This window comes from Juglans regia, chromosome 16, assembly GCF_001411555.2.
Source record: "Juglans regia cultivar Chandler chromosome 16, Walnut 2.0, whole genome shotgun sequence".
NCBI classification, from domain to species: Eukaryota; Viridiplantae; Streptophyta; class Magnoliopsida; order Fagales; family Juglandaceae; genus Juglans; species Juglans regia.
In genome coordinates this window covers 27,219,025-27,239,258 of record NC_049916.1, presented here as the reverse complement: position 1 = coordinate 27,239,258, position 20,234 = coordinate 27,219,025, and the positions used below count along the sequence as shown (strand labels likewise).

At 36.5% G+C, this 20,234-nt stretch overlaps 3 protein-coding genes across 6 annotated transcripts; all 3 read right to left on the bottom strand.

Moving 5' to 3' along the window:
- Positions 1 to 543: 543 nt before the first annotated feature.
- Positions 544 to 4,936, bottom strand: LOC108995730 (GATA transcription factor 24-like). Of its 3 annotated transcripts, none has more exons than XM_035686480.1 (8): positions 4,899 to 4,936; positions 3,963 to 4,336; positions 2,800 to 2,886; positions 2,568 to 2,701; positions 1,908 to 2,030; positions 1,553 to 1,658; positions 1,020 to 1,091; positions 544 to 826 (listed from the first exon to the last, which is right to left on the bottom strand). In XM_035686480.1, exons 2-8 carry the CDS (start codon positions 4,269 to 4,271, stop codon positions 725 to 727), a joined length of 933 nt encoding a protein of 310 aa, XP_035542373.1. In that variant the 5' UTR covers positions 4,272 to 4,336; positions 4,899 to 4,936; the 3' UTR covers positions 544 to 724. The 3 variants fall into 3 exon arrangements, with proteins under 3 accessions (XP_035542373.1, XP_018826888.1, XP_018826889.1); XM_018971343.2 differs by having other exon boundaries at positions 4,789 to 4,908; XM_018971344.2 differs by lacking the exon at positions 4,899 to 4,936 and adding an exon at positions 4,718 to 4,889.
- A 1,812-nt stretch (positions 4,937 to 6,748) lies between these two features.
- Positions 6,749 to 11,917, bottom strand: LOC108995735 (KH domain-containing protein HEN4-like). 2 transcript variants are annotated; one of them, XM_018971350.2, is made up of 7 exons: positions 11,103 to 11,913; positions 10,421 to 10,864; positions 10,035 to 10,310; positions 8,850 to 9,341; positions 8,698 to 8,780; positions 7,540 to 7,651; positions 6,749 to 7,139 (listed from the first exon to the last, which is right to left on the bottom strand). In XM_018971350.2, exons 1-7 carry the CDS (start codon positions 11,757 to 11,759, stop codon positions 7,002 to 7,004), a joined length of 2,202 nt encoding a protein of 733 aa, XP_018826895.1. In that variant the 5' UTR covers positions 11,760 to 11,913; the 3' UTR covers positions 6,749 to 7,001. The 2 variants fall into 2 exon arrangements, with proteins under 2 accessions (XP_018826895.1, XP_018826896.1); XM_018971351.2 differs by having other exon boundaries at positions 7,011 to 7,139; positions 7,484 to 7,651; positions 11,103 to 11,917.
- A 4,123-nt stretch (positions 11,918 to 16,040) lies between these two features.
- On the bottom strand, positions 16,041 to 16,592 carry LOC108995707. Its single transcript, XM_018971317.2, has one exon. It carries the CDS (start codon positions 16,590 to 16,592, stop codon positions 16,041 to 16,043), a length of 552 nt encoding a protein of 183 aa, XP_018826862.2.
- Positions 16,593 to 20,234: the final 3,642 nt, after the last annotated feature.

Here is a 20,234-nt window from a genome sequence, read left to right as displayed (position 1 = left end):
ATAGATGCTACATTTTTTAAAGAGAATTGTTAAAACATAAAGAGATTATTAAATTCACAAACTGATGTAATTTCATAAAATCTATTAAATTTATTTTATAATAAAAATAACTTTATAATTTGACGTACCACGTCAAGTTACATTAATTTATAGATTTATTTTTATCTAATCATTTGTAGTTAAAATATTAGAGTAGTGATACCAGATGACACAAGATTCATATCTCTAAAATGGAGATCATAAGTTCAACCTCCCTTCTCCAATTTATTTATAAAAAAAAAAGTAATGATACACGTTCAACCTTTTTATTCTTTACATAACCATATTTTAAAAAAAGAATATTTATATAAAATGATTTTATAATAATATCGGTCGTTTAAAATATAATTATATAAAAAAGTTTGTAAAAATGATTGCGTCGCTGTCGAATTCCTCATGGTGGTAATAACCTTTTCATTTCCCCCTAGAGTTATTGGTCTCCATATGAAAAACGTTGATGTTCAGAACCCATTATCGGGCGTACAAATTATAGCCACACACACAAAGAACCAAGTTTTTTCGTTTTTCAATAATAGGTAATCGAAAAGTTACATAAATGACGTGTAAGTAAAATAAGAGTTGAAGATACAGCGCTATATGTACACTTAAAGTCAAAGCAAATTGTACGTTACTACAGGTGAATTTAGAACCGCACCTACTGCAATACAGGCTGCTAATTTGTCACTCATCTTTCTGCAGTTACAGCTGAGTTATCGCCATTAGCAGAGGAGACCAGTTCTGCAGCAGCCGGGGTTACAGCATCTGAATCAATTGCATCACCATCACCCTGTGATAAGCACCCATGAGGAACAGGGGAAGACGGAGGAATAGAAAATCACACGCACATACCCACAAATATACATACAAATATATATATATTTATATATATATATATATATATATATATATGAGGGCAGGAAAGAGAATTGTCTGGTGGGGGAAAGGGTTCAAAGACATCTTCACATGGGGTGTAGCTCTACCTGTTCAATTGTCTTCACAGATGAATCCAGGACACTCACATTGGAAACCTTGGGAAGATCTCGTAAAACTCCCTACAAAATCCAAGTTCTGATATTAAGATCACTCAAAGAGCACTTGGAATTAGTTTTGGAGAGAGCACAATATATCTTTGAGGAAATTTACAAGGCTTAGCATGCATGGTCGTGAGTATAAAGATGCGTCTTCAAGATTAGTTAAATATTCAACTTAGTGTGGATGAACAAAAAGGAACGCAATTCAAGTGCCATGTGGTAAAGATGAAAAACAAATTAAAAGAAATATATGATTCTACAACCTCATCTGCTCTGACAAAATCCCTTACAGAAGCCAGGAGGAAAGATCAACCCAAAGACGAAGTGGAAGTGAACAGTATAGAGGTTAACTAAATAACATAATTAAACAAGGTGAATACAGCCATAAACAGTAAATGTGAAGATCTACAGAACCGGAACTATAGTCCACAAAGCACTAAATGTATATGATATCGGTATATTGTTTTTGTAATTGCACAAACCTTGTTGGCCCACTTGAGCCCACATGCATTACACAAAGTCCTTGGACCGGCTGGCCCTCGACGCATCATTGGAGTAGACTTTGAACTGATTCCACAATGTGTACATCTGCAAAGAACATTGCAGAAAAGATTTTACAAAATGAGTGGGAGGGAGGGAGAGAGAGAGATTTCATAAGTATATAATGATCTTAAGTTCAAACTTGCCGCTATCAACTTCTTCAAAGACACATCAGAAACTTGGGGAGCATTTATATCAACTTAAATGGGAAGGGCACTATAGGCAGGTGATAGGAAGATCCATTCTATGGTCCTCAGAATAGAGAAATATACACCGGAGAGAGAGATAAACACTCACAAAGTTTCCTGCATGCTATCATCTTGTCCAGAACCCTGTGCTCCGCTAAGAACTGAAGACTCTGACCCCACTACATCAGCTATGGCCTTGGATGATGTAAACTGACCCTTCTTACGCTGCATCCTGAATATAGGCACGGATGAAAGATGAGAAGGTGACCAGAAGGAAACCCATTCTGGCAGAAGGGGGAAAGGCAGTAAAGATATAGGTGGGGAAAAAAGAAACAATAGACAGTGAGTGGGAACCAGCACAACTTCACAATGCTGCATTTATTACATAATATCCAACTCACTCCCCCTCAAAAACACAGAGAGAGAGAGAGAGAGAGAGAAACAGTGCAACCCTAAAGTATATTTCTTTTATCGGTAAACAAATTTTTATTGATCAAAAGAGTAGGCAAAAGCCCAAATATACGGGACATACACAAGAGCAACGCCTGAATTATTATTGAGATCACAAGTATTTTCAAAGCCAACCTCTTTGAGTCTCTAGTATACAAGTCTAGCTCTAACTAAGACCCCAAGTTTTTATTTTTGTTGGATATAAAACCAACATTATATTTAATATGAGAACAGCTAATTCAACTAGAATAATCAAATTTTAATCTGCAACTTGTTTTGCATTTAAAAGTGTAATTTAAACATAAGGGCAATGTAATACCTGAGTGCAACTTCTTTCCGTACACTATAACGGATTTTCTTATCAAAACACCGCTCTTTTCTCTTCTCCCGAAAACGGCTTAAAGAAGCAGCTCTCTGTGGTTGAATTGATCTTCCAGGAAAGTCATTCATACCCTGGAACAGATGTAGCCATGCCAGTGAAAGTACAAACAAATCAACAACTTTGGAACATGCCATAGTATTCAGAAAACTTCTGTGATTTAAGCATTTACCACCCTTAGATTAAGAGGTGCTGCTCCCATGGTCGGCATGACAGAAGGGATTTCATATCCACCCAAAAGTAACAACACTGCCTGCACCTGTCAAATCAACCCAGGAAAAGCTTAACTTACTTACCGTTTCATATTTACAAGCCTTAAACCCGAAAATACTCGATGTGTACGAAGATAACAAGAACCGGATAATTTGTTTCCTTCTCTTTCTTGGATAGAGTAATCTGTTTTTAATATTTTTCTTACCACAAGCAAGATCCATTAAAAGAGCCACTTCGACTTACATGGCTGTTCAAACTGGAAAAACAATCCATCATCGAGTAGCAATTAGGAAAAAAAGGAAAAAAAAAAAACAGTATTTTACTGATAACTATAACACAACTAGATCTTTCTACAAGTCTAGAACTCTGAAATGATTCAGAAAAAAAAAAAAAAAAACAGAATATAACCCAAAAACCAACTGTTTTTTGTAAGTAATGAAGGACTTTGTTAATGAAGAATATAGGCATAGCCCAAATACACAAGAAATATACAAGTGATACACCTATGCTTGATGAACAACCATTACAAGAAACGCATGGACACTTAGCTCGCCAAAATCTATCACTATTGACAAAAGCCAATATAATTTTTATATCCCACATAAATTACAAGCCTAATATGACCTTGATTCTTCAATGCAGTAATGGAAAGTCTTAATAGTCTTTTAGGGTAAATGAAAGCTATAAACATAAAAGTAAATCAGATGCACGAATTGGAACAAAAAGGGCAGACCAAACTAGCTTAGGTGTCGAAAAGAGTTAAGATGCTACATAATCATACTAAATTCTAAAAACATAACCCAAACCCTAATGGGTGGGTAAGCCATAAGCAGCATCAGAAATTTATGAGACCAAGCATAATAAAGAAAACTAGCCACAACCAAGCCGCAAACACTAACTTCTCATAAAATTAATAAGTACGATGATCCTGTATGGTCCAACAAATTAACCGAATCTCACATTGGCTAAAAGGCACCATAGGGCAAAACCACTTGAAAATTCACCAAAAGAACCAAAACCCATACCAAGATCCTAAACCTCTTTTCTGCCAAATCACCATCAAACACATAAAACAAAGCACAATTCACAAACTTCAGCAGCACCTAGAAGAAAAACCCGAACCTTATCCGGAGAAACCGCATCGAACACATAAACCTCGCCCTGGAACGAGAGAGTGAGTTGGTCAGCGCCTCCGTTACCCGCCACCGGAGGAAATTCTGAGCCGGGAACGTACATGGAATTTGTAGCGACTTCCTGGACGCCACCGTTTAACTTCACCGCTAAGGCGTTGTCTTCGAACCGCATATGGGGGTTGTCAATGGACTCTTCGTCTCCTGCAACATCTTCGTCTTCTTCCTCAACGTGACTCTCTATGTTATTGTTCATTGCTCCTGAATTGTACATCGAAGCTTCACGATTCGATTCCGGCATTTTCGCAGCGTTCCATTACAGGACCCATTCAATTTGTTTTTTCGAAGTACAAAAAACAGAAACCCCTAGAATTCAAAAACACATTGAAGCACTAATAAATAGCTAAATTTTATAAATACGGCTAAATATATATATATATATATAATATTTATAAAAAAAAAAAAAGAACCTTCACAGCAAAAGGCCCTAAAATTGCCCTGAAACTCACGGAATCACGAATACAATGAAGGAGAAAACTCTTCGGAATCACAACAATTCAAAAGCGAAAATATCAAGGATTTAAATTAAATCTCAAACCCAATAAGTTCCAGTAACTATTAAAATGCTTGAATTATCCTTTAAAAAAATACCTATAATTCAGTTTTACCGCAGAAGTATAATAGTTGAAAATGCAAAGAAATTTATTTTTTTAATGAAATCCAACGTTCAAAGCAATTAAACTGTACATGAGATTTTAAGGATTGAGCGGTTTGGTAAGCGGTGAGAGGGGAAGAAAGGTAAAAGAACAAGTATTTACGGGGAATGCCACTGTTGGAGGGTGCGGGGGTGAAACGGATGAGATATGCGGCAATTCTACGGCAGGGGACAGAACAGAGTGGTGAGTGGCCAGCGAATACAAGGTTTTACCTTAATTGCTGAGTGAGCACGAGCCGATCAGATGTCATGTTATATGCTCACGATATATGATATATTTATAAAAAGAATTATAAAATCTATAAATTAACTTAAAATGATCCAAGTAAGTTTATTAGGTGGGATAATATATTTAATAAAGTGTTTATATTATATAATTTAATTATTTTATTAAATAAATTTTAAATCTTATAAACTAAAATTATCATCTAAATGATATTAATCGACTTAATAGTTGAATAATTGTTTTTTATAATTCTTTTATAAGATTATGTACAAATTTTAAATAGACAAATTCTGCATAGTCAATATATTTGGATTTTGGTTTCAAGAACGATAGATTCTAATTGATTCACAAATTTGGGGAATCAACCAAGTGAATCTGTTTGGCACAAAATGCAATCAAATCCACACACATGCATCTCCCCATCTAATCTATCCATCTGATGAACTAAAGTTATAAGTTTATAACACACGATTTGTTATAGTTTTCTTAATTCATATATGGTCTTTATTGAGAAAGATACATATAAAAGAGATATTTCGAATCTAGAAACTGAAACCATGAACGTAGAAGAAGTAGAAGAAGAAGTTGAGAGACTTGAAAGAAGAAATCAAAGAGGCTTGGCAAGTTCCAGAACAATGGGTACTTACTTACACTACCTTTCATTCATTCTTTCAGTAGTTTCTGTTGTTTTCTTTCTCTTAGATTTGAGATCATTGTTCTCCATCTCTGTCACCCTTACATTCCAAATTGCTCCTCGACCCAGATTGAGAGATGAATAATTTCCTGGGATTGGAATGTCTAATAATCGACTCGATGGTGATCTGGCTGGATCCAGGTTATACGGACCGTGCATATTGCCTGATATCTTATATTTTATAGCCGATACTTCCTCCTTGGTAACTGATAGATGGGGGAGATCTAATCGTGTCATTTGGGTCCTGGGATATGAAAAGTGTCCAACAATTCGGAATGATTAGATTGCTATATGCTTGAGTTGAGGACTCATTGTTGGAGTTGTGTTTTGGTTGTTCTTTTTCTTCCTAGTCAGTAGTCATACCCGATTGATTTCTTGCATTGCTCTTTCATGGGGATTTTTACGATTTTTCCAGAAGCGGAACAGAAAACTCCATTTATAATGGAGTCGGTGCTTTCACTGGGACAAGAAAATATCTAATTGCAACAACAGATTTTACTTTTCAACCTTAAAGATTGAAGCTTTTTTTACCCTTTCTGATATGCAGTGCAAGGGATGGAGACAATAACTTTTTAATTTACATCAGCTTATTTCGATTTGTACTTCAATATGTTATTTGGGTCTTTCTAATATAAATAAAATAAAATAAAAACTGGCTTGTGTCTGGAAGGTCACATTTGGGGTCCTATTCAATGACGATAAGTGTGCAAGCATATTCGAAGCAGCAAAGAAGAGGAAAGTTTTGGCATATGGATGGTGAGCCGCTGCTGCAAGGAGTCCATGAGAGTGTGGAAATCACACTCAAACCCACCCCAGCTGCCTTGGCTACCATCAGATCTTTGTTTCGAAGTTAGTAACTGTTGTACTGGTTTTTGTTGATGCATTCAAGAGACTATGCTACTTGGGGAGAATATGTTTGCCCTTGTTTGAATCTCCATGAAGTTAACTAAGCTTCTCTTCTTCCTCTCCCCCAATAACTCTCGAGTGAAAAATGAAAATGGAAGTTGAAAGTTTGCTATTCTGGCTGGCATGTCACTGTTCTTAAGCCGGAAAAGTGCAAAACTCCATGTATCATGCAGGCATTTTGCGAAATAGATATTATACAAAGGGTCCGAAAATGGGTTGAAACTGAAAGTTGGAAAAAAGGGTTCAAGCGTTTTTCATCCTATTATAAAAATACGAATCAGTAGCCATGATTAATTACTCGTTAAATTAGAGCCAACTTTTCCCAAAAAAATGCCAGGAATTGGCATATACAGAAGGGCTGAATCTTCCTATTGCAATGTACACATTTTTTTTGGGGGAGAAAGCGAGAGAGAGCAACTAACACAAGCAACAAACTGGAGTTGTCTTCTCTGAGAACTACTATGAGCCAAAGGAGGATGAGAAAATTTCATCACGATGATCCAGTGAGAATGAATGCATGGAGGAGACTCTGAGCTGCCTGGGTTTCATCGGGTGTCCCAGATATGACAACAATCCTGTCACTTGATCCAGAAAGAGGTTCGTGCACTATGACCTTGGCGCCCGATATCTGATCAGAAACACCAAGAGAGTAAGTACAAGTTGGCTCTAAAAAATTGCATTAAACAATGACAACCACCATAGTATCCGAGCATCAGAAAAGTACAGCTTGGGATAAAATGGTAGAAAGAAAGAAGGTAATGAAACGAAAGAAACGAAAAACCAAGAGGTACTCTTTATCTGCAAAAAGCTCAAATGCTTTCAGGGATGCAACTGTGTTGTAGCAGCACTTCAGTGAGTTTTGAAATAGTTCAATAAATAACTTTAAACTTTTGGAAAGCTTTCCAAAGTTATAAGTAGAGATGGCAGCCATTATCAACTAAAAATCATAATGTTAAAATCTATAACTGATACCGGTGTAAATGATGCCAACACAGCAATACTGCTGGAATGGATAGAGTATGGGCTACCTGTCTCAAACGAGCCAGATTGCTACCATTTTTCCCATACACTGAGCTAATAACATTATCAGGAACTATGATCTCTACAGTTGTATTTGTCACAATGGCAGATTTGCTTCCGCTGCAAACATTAAAAAAAAGTGTCAGAAACTAAATAAAAGATGCATGCAATTACTCAGTTTTGGACATTGTGGACATTTTAGACTCCTCAATTATGCTTTCCAGTCAGAAGTACATGGACTATATAGTTTTTGTTATCGGTACATTTATTGTTTTTAAATGTTAGGTACATGGACTATATAGTTATGCTTTCCAATCAGTTGGTTATTTTAGTTTTAATACAGAATAGGCGTGTAAAAGGTCTCAGCCACCTGTAGTGTGCATATAGGTAATTCAGTTGATATCTAAGAATAAAATGCGAGAATGTGCATAAACTAATCAAGCACAACATTATCTGAATTAATTACAAGCAAAGGCTCACCATTATTTCAAATTTTAACTTGAAAAGGACCTTTCCTTATCTCTGCAGATCTAATTTAGCACTCCATAGATCAAAAACCATTAAAGCTTTGATAATCTTTATTTTTTCTACAAGTAAAAGGATATTTTATTAATACTGAAATAAGTATAGCCCAAGTACACAGGAAGTATACAAGATAATACACCTAGTTAAGAACTAGAAGTAGATAAAAGGAAATCATGAAGGCTGGAACCATTAAAATCTATAGCAATGGCCCAAGGTTTATCCTCCTGACAACTGGTATCAGAACTGATAATGAAGCCCACTATAAGAACTTAGTGGGCTCCATTTATCTTTTTTTACTATTATGTTTTTAGTTGATTTTGATTGGTATTGAATTTAATCATTCGTTACGTTTTTTATAAGTGGTATCGATCCTTCATTGCTTAGTTTGATATTAAAAAGTTGTAGGTATCATAATACAAAATCTCCTACCAACCCTCCAACCTAACCCAAACTTTATTCCGATTCCTCAAACCAAAAGACAATGCATACATGCTTTACACTTCTCTATTTGTTTGTACTTTGTACCAATACTTATAAAAGATACTTAGTGCTAAATCTGATGCAAATTGATTTCACACAAATCATCCCATGCAAACGGAAATAGAATTCCAAATAGATAGAATGGAGTTGTGTGTTTGAACCTGCCAAGTTCTAAGCCACCTTTAAGAGATGCCAATCCCCTGCCAACATCAGTGATGCTTCTTGGATTTACTCCAACTGCTGACTGCAGTTGAACCCACCATAAGTGGCAAAATCATGAGAGAGGGGGAGGGGGTGGGGAAGAGAGTCTTACCTGTGACGTCCATGACCTTGGTGAAGAAGGACGGTCTAAACCATGGGAAATTGCATAATGATCTATACTTTGACTTAAAGTAGCATGTTGACTGAGACCAACTGAAGGATCTGTACTTTGAGTTAGGGTAGCATGTCGACCAAGACCATGAGAAACACCAACTGATGGATGACTTCCAAGAGGACCAGGATCTCTCAGTCTTCCATAGGGGCTGGTATCAGTTAATACAGAGGAACTGCTCCTTGCTCCAACTGAAGGATCTGTACTTTGACTTAGGGTACCATGGCGGCCAAGACCATGAGAGACACCAACTGATGGATGACTTCCAAGAGGACCAGGATCTCTCATTCTTCCATAGGGGCTGGAATCGGTTAATACAGAGGAACTGCTCCTTGCTCCAACATTGTTCTGGGTGCTGGAAAAAAGGTTATCTCGCAGTCTACCAGTTACATTATACAGTGCATCTTGAACATTTGAAAACTCTCCCAAAATCTGTCAAAGTTAAATAAATAGAAAAATAAATGAAAACCTTGTAGCAATTACAGATAATCCTATTTGACTTGGGCCACTATAAACAAAAAGGCTCACTAAATGAAAACTGGATTATACAGTTTGCTTAAAGCTCTCATTCCAAACAATAAGCATATTAAACTACCAGCACAAACATTTCCTTTTGAGAAGTACAATTATTTTCTGATAAAAAAAGACAGCTCAAATATACAAGGAGGGTATTGAAGCTACATCTACGGAATTACAATCTGAAATTCAGAATATCTAAGAATAAAAAAAATGGAGTTACTAACCCAAAAAAGAAACTATAAAATGCAACAAATGGCCAAACACTCTCATATTGATAATAGCCAAATATAGGGCCCTTCGGACCCACTCCTAGGGAGTAAACTGGATACAACCCAAACCACCAAAACTGTGTATTAGGTAATCTAGCGGAATTGAATCCCAGATGTATCCCAAGCCCACCTTTGACTATTAAGTTGAATCTGAAAATAATCTATGCATGCTTTTAATTTTTTTTTTTTTTTTTATAATTATCTATGCATGCTTTTAATAAGAAACACTCCCCCATCCTGCCCCCTCCCCCCAACATAAAACTATGGAACGAACAAAATTGAAGCTTATTTTGCCATCCTTCCATTGTACTTAAGCAAAGGAGTGATAATGTCGCACCTGCACCACTTGATCATTCTCTGACACGCACTTTGGGACCTGTTCACCACCGATTATTCGTATTCCAGCACCTGTAACTTTTCGCATCTCTGAAATTATTGCACCTCCTTTTCCCAGCAAACAACCAACTTGGTTTGACGGGACAACAAGCCGTGCTGCAACAGGTGACCCCTTATTTGAGCCTGAATCTTGCCCCTTTTCAATACCTGCCTCTACACACCTAGAGAAAACAAGAACAACCGCCTTCTGTGCTGGGGAATATCGTGATTCAGGATTCTACACACGACAAAGCCAACCATAAAACCTATTAATAACCCATACACCCATAAATAAGCGTATGTAAATCATGAAATTGTTAGAGAGAGAAAGAGTACTCAACAACAGACCTCCGATGCAGTAATGGTAATTAATCGTTCATCGCACTCAGTTATAGATGCTCCAACACATATAGTAGCACCTGTCTCATTTTGAAGAGCCCTCACAATGGCACCCCCCTTTCCAATAACACCTCCAACCCTATCATTGGAACAAAGAATCTTAAAAATAACGTCCTGCTGTAGTGTTCTTGTTTCAACTGCAGGAACCCTCTCAATCTCTATTGACATTGGATGAACTCCTGAGGCGTAATTGATTGAGCTGCTTGGCGTCGTGTATAGCCCAGGATTTCTCTGAGGAAGATTATCTAAATGCGGGTCAGGTAAATTCTCACGGGGAACTGCTTCCACAGGTTTGCTTCCAATCATCCTTGTCTTATCACCTGGTGGACAATCTTGAAGACAGCGAGAGACAGCAACAAGTGCTTTCTTTACAGCCAAAACATTCCCCTCTACCTGCAACATTGTAGATGCATTCCACAAGGAAACAAGAGATAAGTTGTCTACAACATTGTATAATAGAAACTCATCACCTACTCTACGAACATCCTGGCCTATAAACTTTAGCTCATCTAGTCGAAAAAACCAAAATTTAGAGCACAAAAGATGAAACCTAATACACATTATTCTGGAAAGAAAGAAAGCAAGTAATCAGTGAATGTGCGACTCCATGAGAGTTCAAAACAAACCTTACCTCAATCATCTCTTCAGACGGTGAGGCGCAGGCCGGCAACTTGTCTGTCAAAACCCTAATTTTGCAGCCGCTCTCTTTCCTTATCTTCTCGACGACCTTACCTCCCTTCCCTATGACGGACCCTACCTGCGTCGCCTCCACCAGGAGACGGCACGACACAATACCGACCCCAACATCCACGCCATCGCTCTCCGCCGCCACCTCCAGAATCCTCTCGAAAACCTTCAGCAGGGCATCCTGCGCCTTCGAGACCTCAACAACACTGTCGGGATTCAGGAACTCGTTTCCTTTGCCGGCGCCAGTGTTGTTCTTCAGAGTGACCTTGGCGGAGATGGCGCCAGGGGCGATGACGAGAATGACCCGGTCCGGGGAATCGGGCGGAGCGTCCTCGATCCGGATCTTGGCGCCTGTGGACTGCTGGAGGGTCTTGATCACGCTGCCGGACTTACCAATGATGCCGCCGATGCGGGAGGCGTGGCAGAGGAGGCGGAAGGGGACGTGGCCGGGGGGAATGGAGAGGGGAGGGGGTGGGTGCTTGGAGCGCTTGGAGGAACCGTTAGAGGGGATGGGGTAGGGGTCGGGCATGGAGGGTGTGGTGGATGAGTAGAGAGTCGAGTTCGGACGCTTCCCTGGTGGAGAAAGATAGGTGCTTCCCATAATCTAACACGCTCAAAGGCTCACAGCACAAACATACACACTCTCTCTCTCTCTCCCTCTCTCCTTCTCTCGCTCTATGCAAGTGTTAGGTTTTTTGAAAAAAGAAAAAAGAAAAAAATTGTCTATTTCTCGGTCTCACTGGACTCTGGAGAGTTGCAGTGGTGGATAGATAGAGACGGAAGAAGCGAAAAGGGTTTTGGTCCTTGGAACAGAGATCAGTGAAACGACGCCGTACTGAAGCAAGCGCCTCTTTAGGCCAGTATGAATTACGAAATAATAATAATACACTTACGCTTTATTTACTACTATTTTATTATTTAGTTATTTTTTTCTTTTCTTCTTTGAATTTAAATTAAAATTTTCAAAACATAATTTTTTTTATATAATTTAGAAGAAAATAAATTTAATCAACTAATATAATTATATAATTTAATTAAAATTTAATTTAATTTTATAAAACTTAATATTCTTTATTTTTAATTAATTTATATAATTACGTTAGTTAATTGAATTTATTTATTTTTAGATTATGAAAGAATGTTATATTTTGATATTTTTAATACAAATTTAAATAGTAAAAGGAAAATAAATAATAAAACAATAATAAAAGAGGTATAAGGTATCATTATCCATTATGAAATGTTAAAATTTGAGAGAATCTAATAAGAAGAAGAAGAAGAAAACATGATTGTTTACATATATTTTTTTTTATAAGTAAAAATATTATATATATATATATATATCAAAATGAGAAATCAAGTATACTGAATGTATACAAGAAAACACATTGCTCATAATAAAAAACCTCTAATAACCCAAAAAGCCTGTGAAAAAAATCCAAAATACACCAAGCCCGACCCCAAGCCTGATCCCAACCCTTGTTTCTCGTAGAACTAAAACTCTACCCAAAAATCCTATTCCAACCCTTGTTTTCCCGTATTCACAATGCTCTTTCTTTAGACTTCCCTTTAGATGAGCTACCACCCTTAGCATCGTAGTTGATTCCTGAAAAAAGACGATATAACTCTCTGCTTTTCTTGAAACTTGATTTGGTTTCAAGCGCGTGACTTGCCTCGATCGCAGTAATTAATTCTTTAAATTGGTCTTCACATCCTCCATGTGAAATTCCCACGAACTGTTGAATCTCATTAACTTTAGGCTGAATCCAATCTGCTATTGGAGGAAGAGAGACCAAGGGAGCCACAATATCCCCAGACACAGTAGCCACCGTCACCAACGCCAAATCCATATTCAAATCTCGTACCTCCTCAGTAACTCCATTGATTCTCTCCAATGGTATGACATCAAGTCCCTTTACCTTTGGTGACCCTTTATGCGTAACTTCAGTAGGTAATGGTTTGACACCATTTTCCTTCAACTCCGACGAGGGAGCCATATTCTCTTCGTGTACAAAAGTCACTTGAGGCTAATAACATTCCATTGTAGATGTCTCTACGCCGATACCCAACGTAGAACCCACTTCAAATAATCCAGACTTCCTTTTAACCCGCCATACTCTTTTGGATCTGGGTATAGAAACAGGGCCGAATCCGGTTTTCCATTTTCCTTTATCTACGTTTAAAGGATTTGGACCTTTCTTAGTCTTATTCCTTACAACCTTGTTGCCTCTAGCTGAAAGCAGGTCTATTTTTGTAGACAAAAAAGTTATCGTTGCCTTCAATTCGACAAATTGGGTTTCTATCTCCTTTAAGGAATTATGCATCGTGACAAGTTGGTTCTGTGGCGTGATCTGCAAACCACTTCCATCAATCCCCTCACTATGAACCTTCGAAGCATGCCCAGTCTTTAGAGTTGCCGCATATGATCGCCTCTCCACCGTAGATGTACTTGAGTCTTTAAGATTTACCTTCGACTTGATGTTCTTATTCCGCTTTTGGTTTTCCTTTGACCCATTAGTAAAAAGCATATCCACAGCTCTGCGTAATTTCGCAGCAAATTTCTCCCAACCTAGACCTTCATACCCTTCGGGAATGACGACAACACTTCGCCAGCCTCCTCCACCATATTTTGTGACAGTTAGAAACCTACCATGCTTATTGGAGCATCGTTGAGCCATGAATGTTATGTTTCCTTCACGCAAGTGTTTTGTGAAATCCAAATATCTCCCCGCCTGTAATACTGCTTCCATCGTAGCCATCAGCCATTCTATACCACTACGACCCATCACTAAAAATCTCCAAACCCTTATACTCCTCTCCACGATTTTTAAGGAAGACCTCCATGTTTATGGCAAAAGTTCGAAATCATTCGATTTCACCCAAAAGCGTACCATCTGACCCATACTAATCAAACCTACGACTTTAGTTGCAGGATCATCTCAATATGCATGTCTTCATTGTCGAGGATGCACGAAAGAGGTAACGGAGAAAACAGAGTCGTCAGAGGATGACCGACGTCGAAGGCCCACAATGTGGTCGTCGAAGTCCGTCGAAACAATCTGTAGAAAGCAGTCCGTCGAAACAATAGAAAAGCAACAAACTCCCAGTCGCCGGAGAAGACCTACGTCGGAAGCCCCACAACTGAGTCGCTTGGATCTATTGTTCAGGTCTGTGGCGGTGTCGAAGATGACAGCAACATTTGACACTTCTGACAATGAAGAAAATCGAAGGGGCCAGTTATCCGACAAGGACCGATGCCGGACGGCCCACAACGAGGTCTCTTGGGCTCGTCGGCCTTGTCTATGACGGCGGTGTGGTGTTACTCTCCGGTTGATGGTGGGTGGGGGTTGGCGGCAGGATAGGTAAGGTTTTCTCTCGCTCTGACTGTTTACATACATGAACTGTAGTTTTCTATTTTTTTAAAACAAATTCTATGGACTCTCCCATGTTTAAGGTAATTTATAAAAACTTTAATTCGTGCTGAGTTATTTCAACTTATTTGAATCAAATAACACTACTTGGACCGTATAGAAATTAATCATAATCAAACTTAAATAAATTAAATTTGAATAATTTAAATTCATATCATATTATTTAAAATTATTTCGAATCGACATAGGAGATGCTAAAGGAATGAAATGATATGAGAATTTTGTGAATAGTAATAAAATAGTTCGTAAATCATAATGAAATTATTTGAGTTATGATGTTTTATTGGATTTTGAAAAAGTATAAAGAAAAAATTGAATAAAAATATAATATTATTATAATATTTTTTTTAATATTTTTTTTTTGTGATTTAAAAATATTGAATTATTTTTTATATTTTATCTATAAGTTTAAAAATGTTGTAATGATTAGATACTGATTAGATAAACAAATTGAATACTTGAAATTAAAAAATATTTGTATTTGAGTGATATTTGGAAATGAGATGAGATGAAACCTCTACCAAACAACCCCTTAGGTTAGGTTTGGATAATGAGTTGAAATGAAATTAGTTAATATGAAAATTAAAAGTTGAATAAAATATTGTTAGAATATTATTTTTTTAATATTATTATTGTTTTGAAATTTGAAAAAATTGAATTGTTTATTATATTTTGTGTGAGAATTTTTAAAAATTATAATGATAGGATGAGATGAAATAAGTTGTAACTTGTGAGTCCCTCTCGATCCAAACCGAGCCATAATGGTAAACACATTGTTAAGTGATCTACTCTAATCATATTGTTATTATCTCTTCACGAAATATTCCCTCATTTCTTTTGTCAAACATCTACAACTATCAAATATTAGTAAAAGAGAAATGATTGGGAATATACTATAAATGTAAAATGTTTAATTTCTCAAGAATTTTTATACATAATAATATATTTAAAATAAGCCAACTATTTTACAAATAAGAAAAACTAGAGAATTTTCATATACATACGAAAAAATAACATACCAATGGCTAGCTCTTGAGTTCCCTGTAAATGGAAACCAACACGATCGAAGTCATTCGAGTTCATGACATATGGGCAGGCAGACTCAGACCATAGTGACAGAGCTCGCAAATTCAGAGATGAAGACATTCTTTGAACATTAAAAGATGCAAAAAGACATCCTCTACGCTTCTAAACTCCTCTTGCAATTCTTGTATTAGTTCCGGACAAGATGAGTATGAAAAACAGGGGAAGAATCTGAATAGTAAGAATTTTACAACTCCTGAGATTTTTGAGAAAAAAAAAATCTTGAAAATATGCTCTGAATAGCGCCATTGTTATCAATCTACAGTAACACCAAAGACACCACAATCATACGAGAAAGAAAAAACAAGAACGAAAAAAAGAGGGAAAACAGAGGTTCAGAGTAACACATAAGGAAAGGCTTTGAAACCTCATGCCTCTTCCGAATTGCCAAGCACAAAGGAGAAAACCTCGCGCACCCGAGGAAACTCCACCAAGCCTATGTCCACTGCATACCCAGAAAACGGCAACTTCAACTTCCGCACTAGGCTATATGCATCGGCCATCCGAGTGCTCGGCACTTCCTCAGCCACCGCACAATAAGGAATCCAAGAGTTCTGTCTATACTCATCCGAAATCTCGATCCCTTCCTTCTGCATTGCATCGCACAGTTGCGCCTGGAACTGGAGAAGCGACAACGATGGCGTCGGCGAGAGGAAAAACACGTTGTTTTCATCGGGAAGAGTTCCGATTGAAGAGAAAGATAGAGGCAAGTACTCCTGCTTCGAAGCAAGGTTCTTGAGAACGTTTTCAAGCATCGGAGGATCGATAGAGGGGCTGGAGAAGAGGGTGATATGTGGACGGGATTGGATTTCGATGAGTTTCGTGCTGATTTTGCGGCTTGCGAGCACGTTCCAGGCCTTCAAGACCTGGTTTTCGAGGGCGGTTTCGAAGTAAAGCTCTATAGCATAGCCTTGCGACATTGTAATTAGAATCAAAGTTCAGAAAGAAAAAAAGAGTGAATCGAAGAGAAAGGCACAACCCAAAGAACTGAAATGTAAGATTTCGCGCAAGAACAGAGGGAATGGGAACTAGCCAAATGGGATGGAAGGGAAATGCGGCCTAAGAGGTGAAAAAGATGTGAGAGTCAAAGCAGCCAACAAAGATTAAAACCCAAGAGTTTAGGGCAAGAACAGAAAGAATGAGAGATTCCCAGATGAAATCTAAGGTAGAAGAAGCCAAATGAGTAATAAGCCCAAGGAAGAAAATGGAAGTGAGATGAGCAATAAGAAATTGATAGGAGAGAGAGAGAGAGGTATTGCCGTATTGGTATGGCCGTATGGGAATGCGAAACTGAAAGTAACAAGGACGGTGGGAGTAGAGTTCCAATCAGAAAGAGACTGGGAATAAAGGAAAACAAATCAAAAGGCTTTTGTGATGAACAATTGTGTAGTTACCAACATATCCGTGACAAAATCTCTGATTTATTGCAAGAGAAGTGGTTAAATCAAAATTAAATTTATAAATTAACATCGTTTTATACGAGACGTTAATATATTTTATAACAAAAATAATTTTATAATTTAATATATCACATCAAATCATATCAGTTTGTAAATTTATTTTTATAAAATTTTTTTATATCTAAAAACATTTCTCTTATTTTAATAGATGAAGATCTTTACTAACACAAAAGAACCCCAAGTTTGAATTATAATAGACCCGATGGATGTTGGAGCGAATTCAGCAAAGCCTTCGTCTCCTTGGGTAGATGATCGAGTTCCACAAGGTGATATAAATTCTGAGAATTGTTCCAATTGGAATGGATGCGTTGATATTTTGAGAATCATCAAGGGAATCCATTAACACCATCTAATTAATTAATCTTCTGAAGCCATGACTGCAACTTTTGATCCAGAACCGCAAAGAGACGACTTTAGGATGATTTCATTCTGCACATTGCACAACAAGCTAGGAGTATTGGCCCTGTCATTGTTCTTTCTTCTTTTCTTACCATTAGTAAATTAGTAGTGGTGGTGGTGAAAACCTATTTCCATGGAAATTCATATTTTTCCTTTTTCGAAACTAGAAATTTTATTGAAAAAATCAATTCATTTAACTATAGATCATAGATATAACACAGCTAGCTGTGTAACATAGTGGAAGGAAAAAAAAACGTGGAATTAGTTAATCCAACTCAATATATATATATTTTTTTTATGATTAAGGTGATATATAGACATATATTAATATAATATGTCATGATAACATAATGTGAATATTACTCTTAATTAGATGCCTAAGAGCAGAAGACGAGATTGTGTTTGTTTGTTAAACCAAACTCAACTCATCTCAAACAAATCATTGATGAGACCCACTACTTCAACTTTCTATAAAAAAATTTAAATTCATTTCAACCTACTCAATACATTTTGATTTAAAAATTTAAACTCATTTCAACCTAAAAAAGTTAAACTTATCTCAATGAAACCCATAAAATATTACTATTCACAACTCAACTCAACCATCTCAACATCCAAACATAGCTTGATGGTTGGAAAGTTAGATTGTCATTTCAGATGCAGTGTTTGCGAAGGTCGTGTTGGTTGAAAATTGGACTTTCAGTTTCAAGTTTAAGAAGATAGCACCCCATATTTAAAAGAAGGGAAAAGATACTTACAATCGTGAATTGCGTAACCGTCGCGTAATCGCTTTGAAAAAAATGAATAAAACATGGGACCTATATGAAAAAAATTAATTTTTTAATAGTAGACCCCACTCTTTTTCAAAGCGATTACGCGACAGTTACGCACTTCACGATTGTATGTAGAATTACTCTTAAAAGAATAATCATATTTGAAGGTATTTATACTACATACAATTTACATGATATAATTTGATTTGAAAGATAAATTTTCTTTTAATTAGCTATACCCACTATTAGGCTTAATCTTTTGGCCCTTTTTATATGAAAATATGTATTAAGTTTATTTGCTATTTGCTATACTTGTTTGGATTTTTGTTGGGTTGTATATAGTACTGTTCATCCGAGTTTCAGCCTAGGAACCCAGGTATATTTGGACCAGAACTCGAGTTTCAAATTCGGGCTGAAATTCGGATTGAAACCGGTCTTTAAAAATCCATAATTTCGGATTTCGAGTTGCACCGTTTTTTTTTAATCAAAGCCTACATATTATGAATATTTTTTATAAAAAAAATGTTGATGCAATATTCAAATTCTATTTATTTAATTTTTTAAATCAACGCTTACATTTTTCTTGATCACCAATAAAAAGCTACAAGGAGAAGAGAGTAAAAAAAAAAAAAAAGAAAATAGATGATTTACTGGACATAATATGCATTTTTCTTTTGAGTTTTTGTCTATCTAGTTGTTAGAAATAAACAAAAAAAAAAAAAATCAAAATATTATAATCGAAAAAAAAAAAAAGAAAACCAGATATAGAGTGTAACTGAATTTTTCTATGCAGATATAAACTCTGATTTGTTTTCAGCTGAAAAAAAAGGGCCCGAATGAACAGTCACAGTCGTATCCCAGCCCCTTGTAAGTTTATTTTTAGCCAAAAGAAATTGCATTTAATTACTTGGTACAAAAAAAATCCCACCATTTCATATCTTTGTACGGTTCTATCTTTCCCTGTAAACAACCCAAACCTAGAAAGAAGATAAAACATTTTGTAGTTTCCTTTCTATTTCCTTCCCATCTTGCAATCAAATAATGCTAACGTGAATAGTGTTTGGAGGTGATGCCATTATTATTACTAAATTACAATATATAAAAGGAATAGATGGCATAAGAAACTATCTTATTTGATAGTGAAAATATTTTATCTTATTTTGTCAAATCTCATCTCATTATAATAATTTTCTCAAATTATCACATAAAATATAATAAATAATTTAAATTTTTTAAAATTTTAAAATAATAATAATATTAAAAAATAATATTTTATTTAACTTTTATATAAAATCATCTCATCTCACTGTCCAAACGGCGCCCGAAATAAATCAATATGATAAACTCTACATCATCCTAACCTAATTAAATATGAAGCAAATCGTACAGGTCGAAAATTAACCAACGAACCAAAGGGAGAAATAGGCCGAAACTTTCAGAAAAATGATACAAATTACGTATATATTTGTGTTGTTCCACCCAAAAATCCAAAAAACTGACCCCAGGTGCTAAACGAACGTAATCCATAACTTGGGATCGGACGGCACCCTTGGCCGCTCGAAAAAGGTTGAAGTCCTAGGGTATATCACTGTAAGCAAGGAACAGACAAAGGAAGACGCTCTGGGTTTCACGTTCATAAATCATAATCCCCAAAACCCAACTCAGAGAAGTATAAGGCCAAGGATATCCATATATCAATCCATAGCACATCGGCCAGGTTTTAGATGGATATACTTTTAGACCTTAATTATGTTATTCAGAATGCCTGCATGGCGGCAAGTCAATAGGTTAATAGCTACCACCAAAGTGATCCTGCATGCCCCTCTCACTTTGTCTTGTTACCATCCTTGACGACTACTAGTGTTAATCTTATCCTTAACCAATAACGTTGGAATTAGTAGAGTAAAACAAAAGGTATCTCAACTCATCT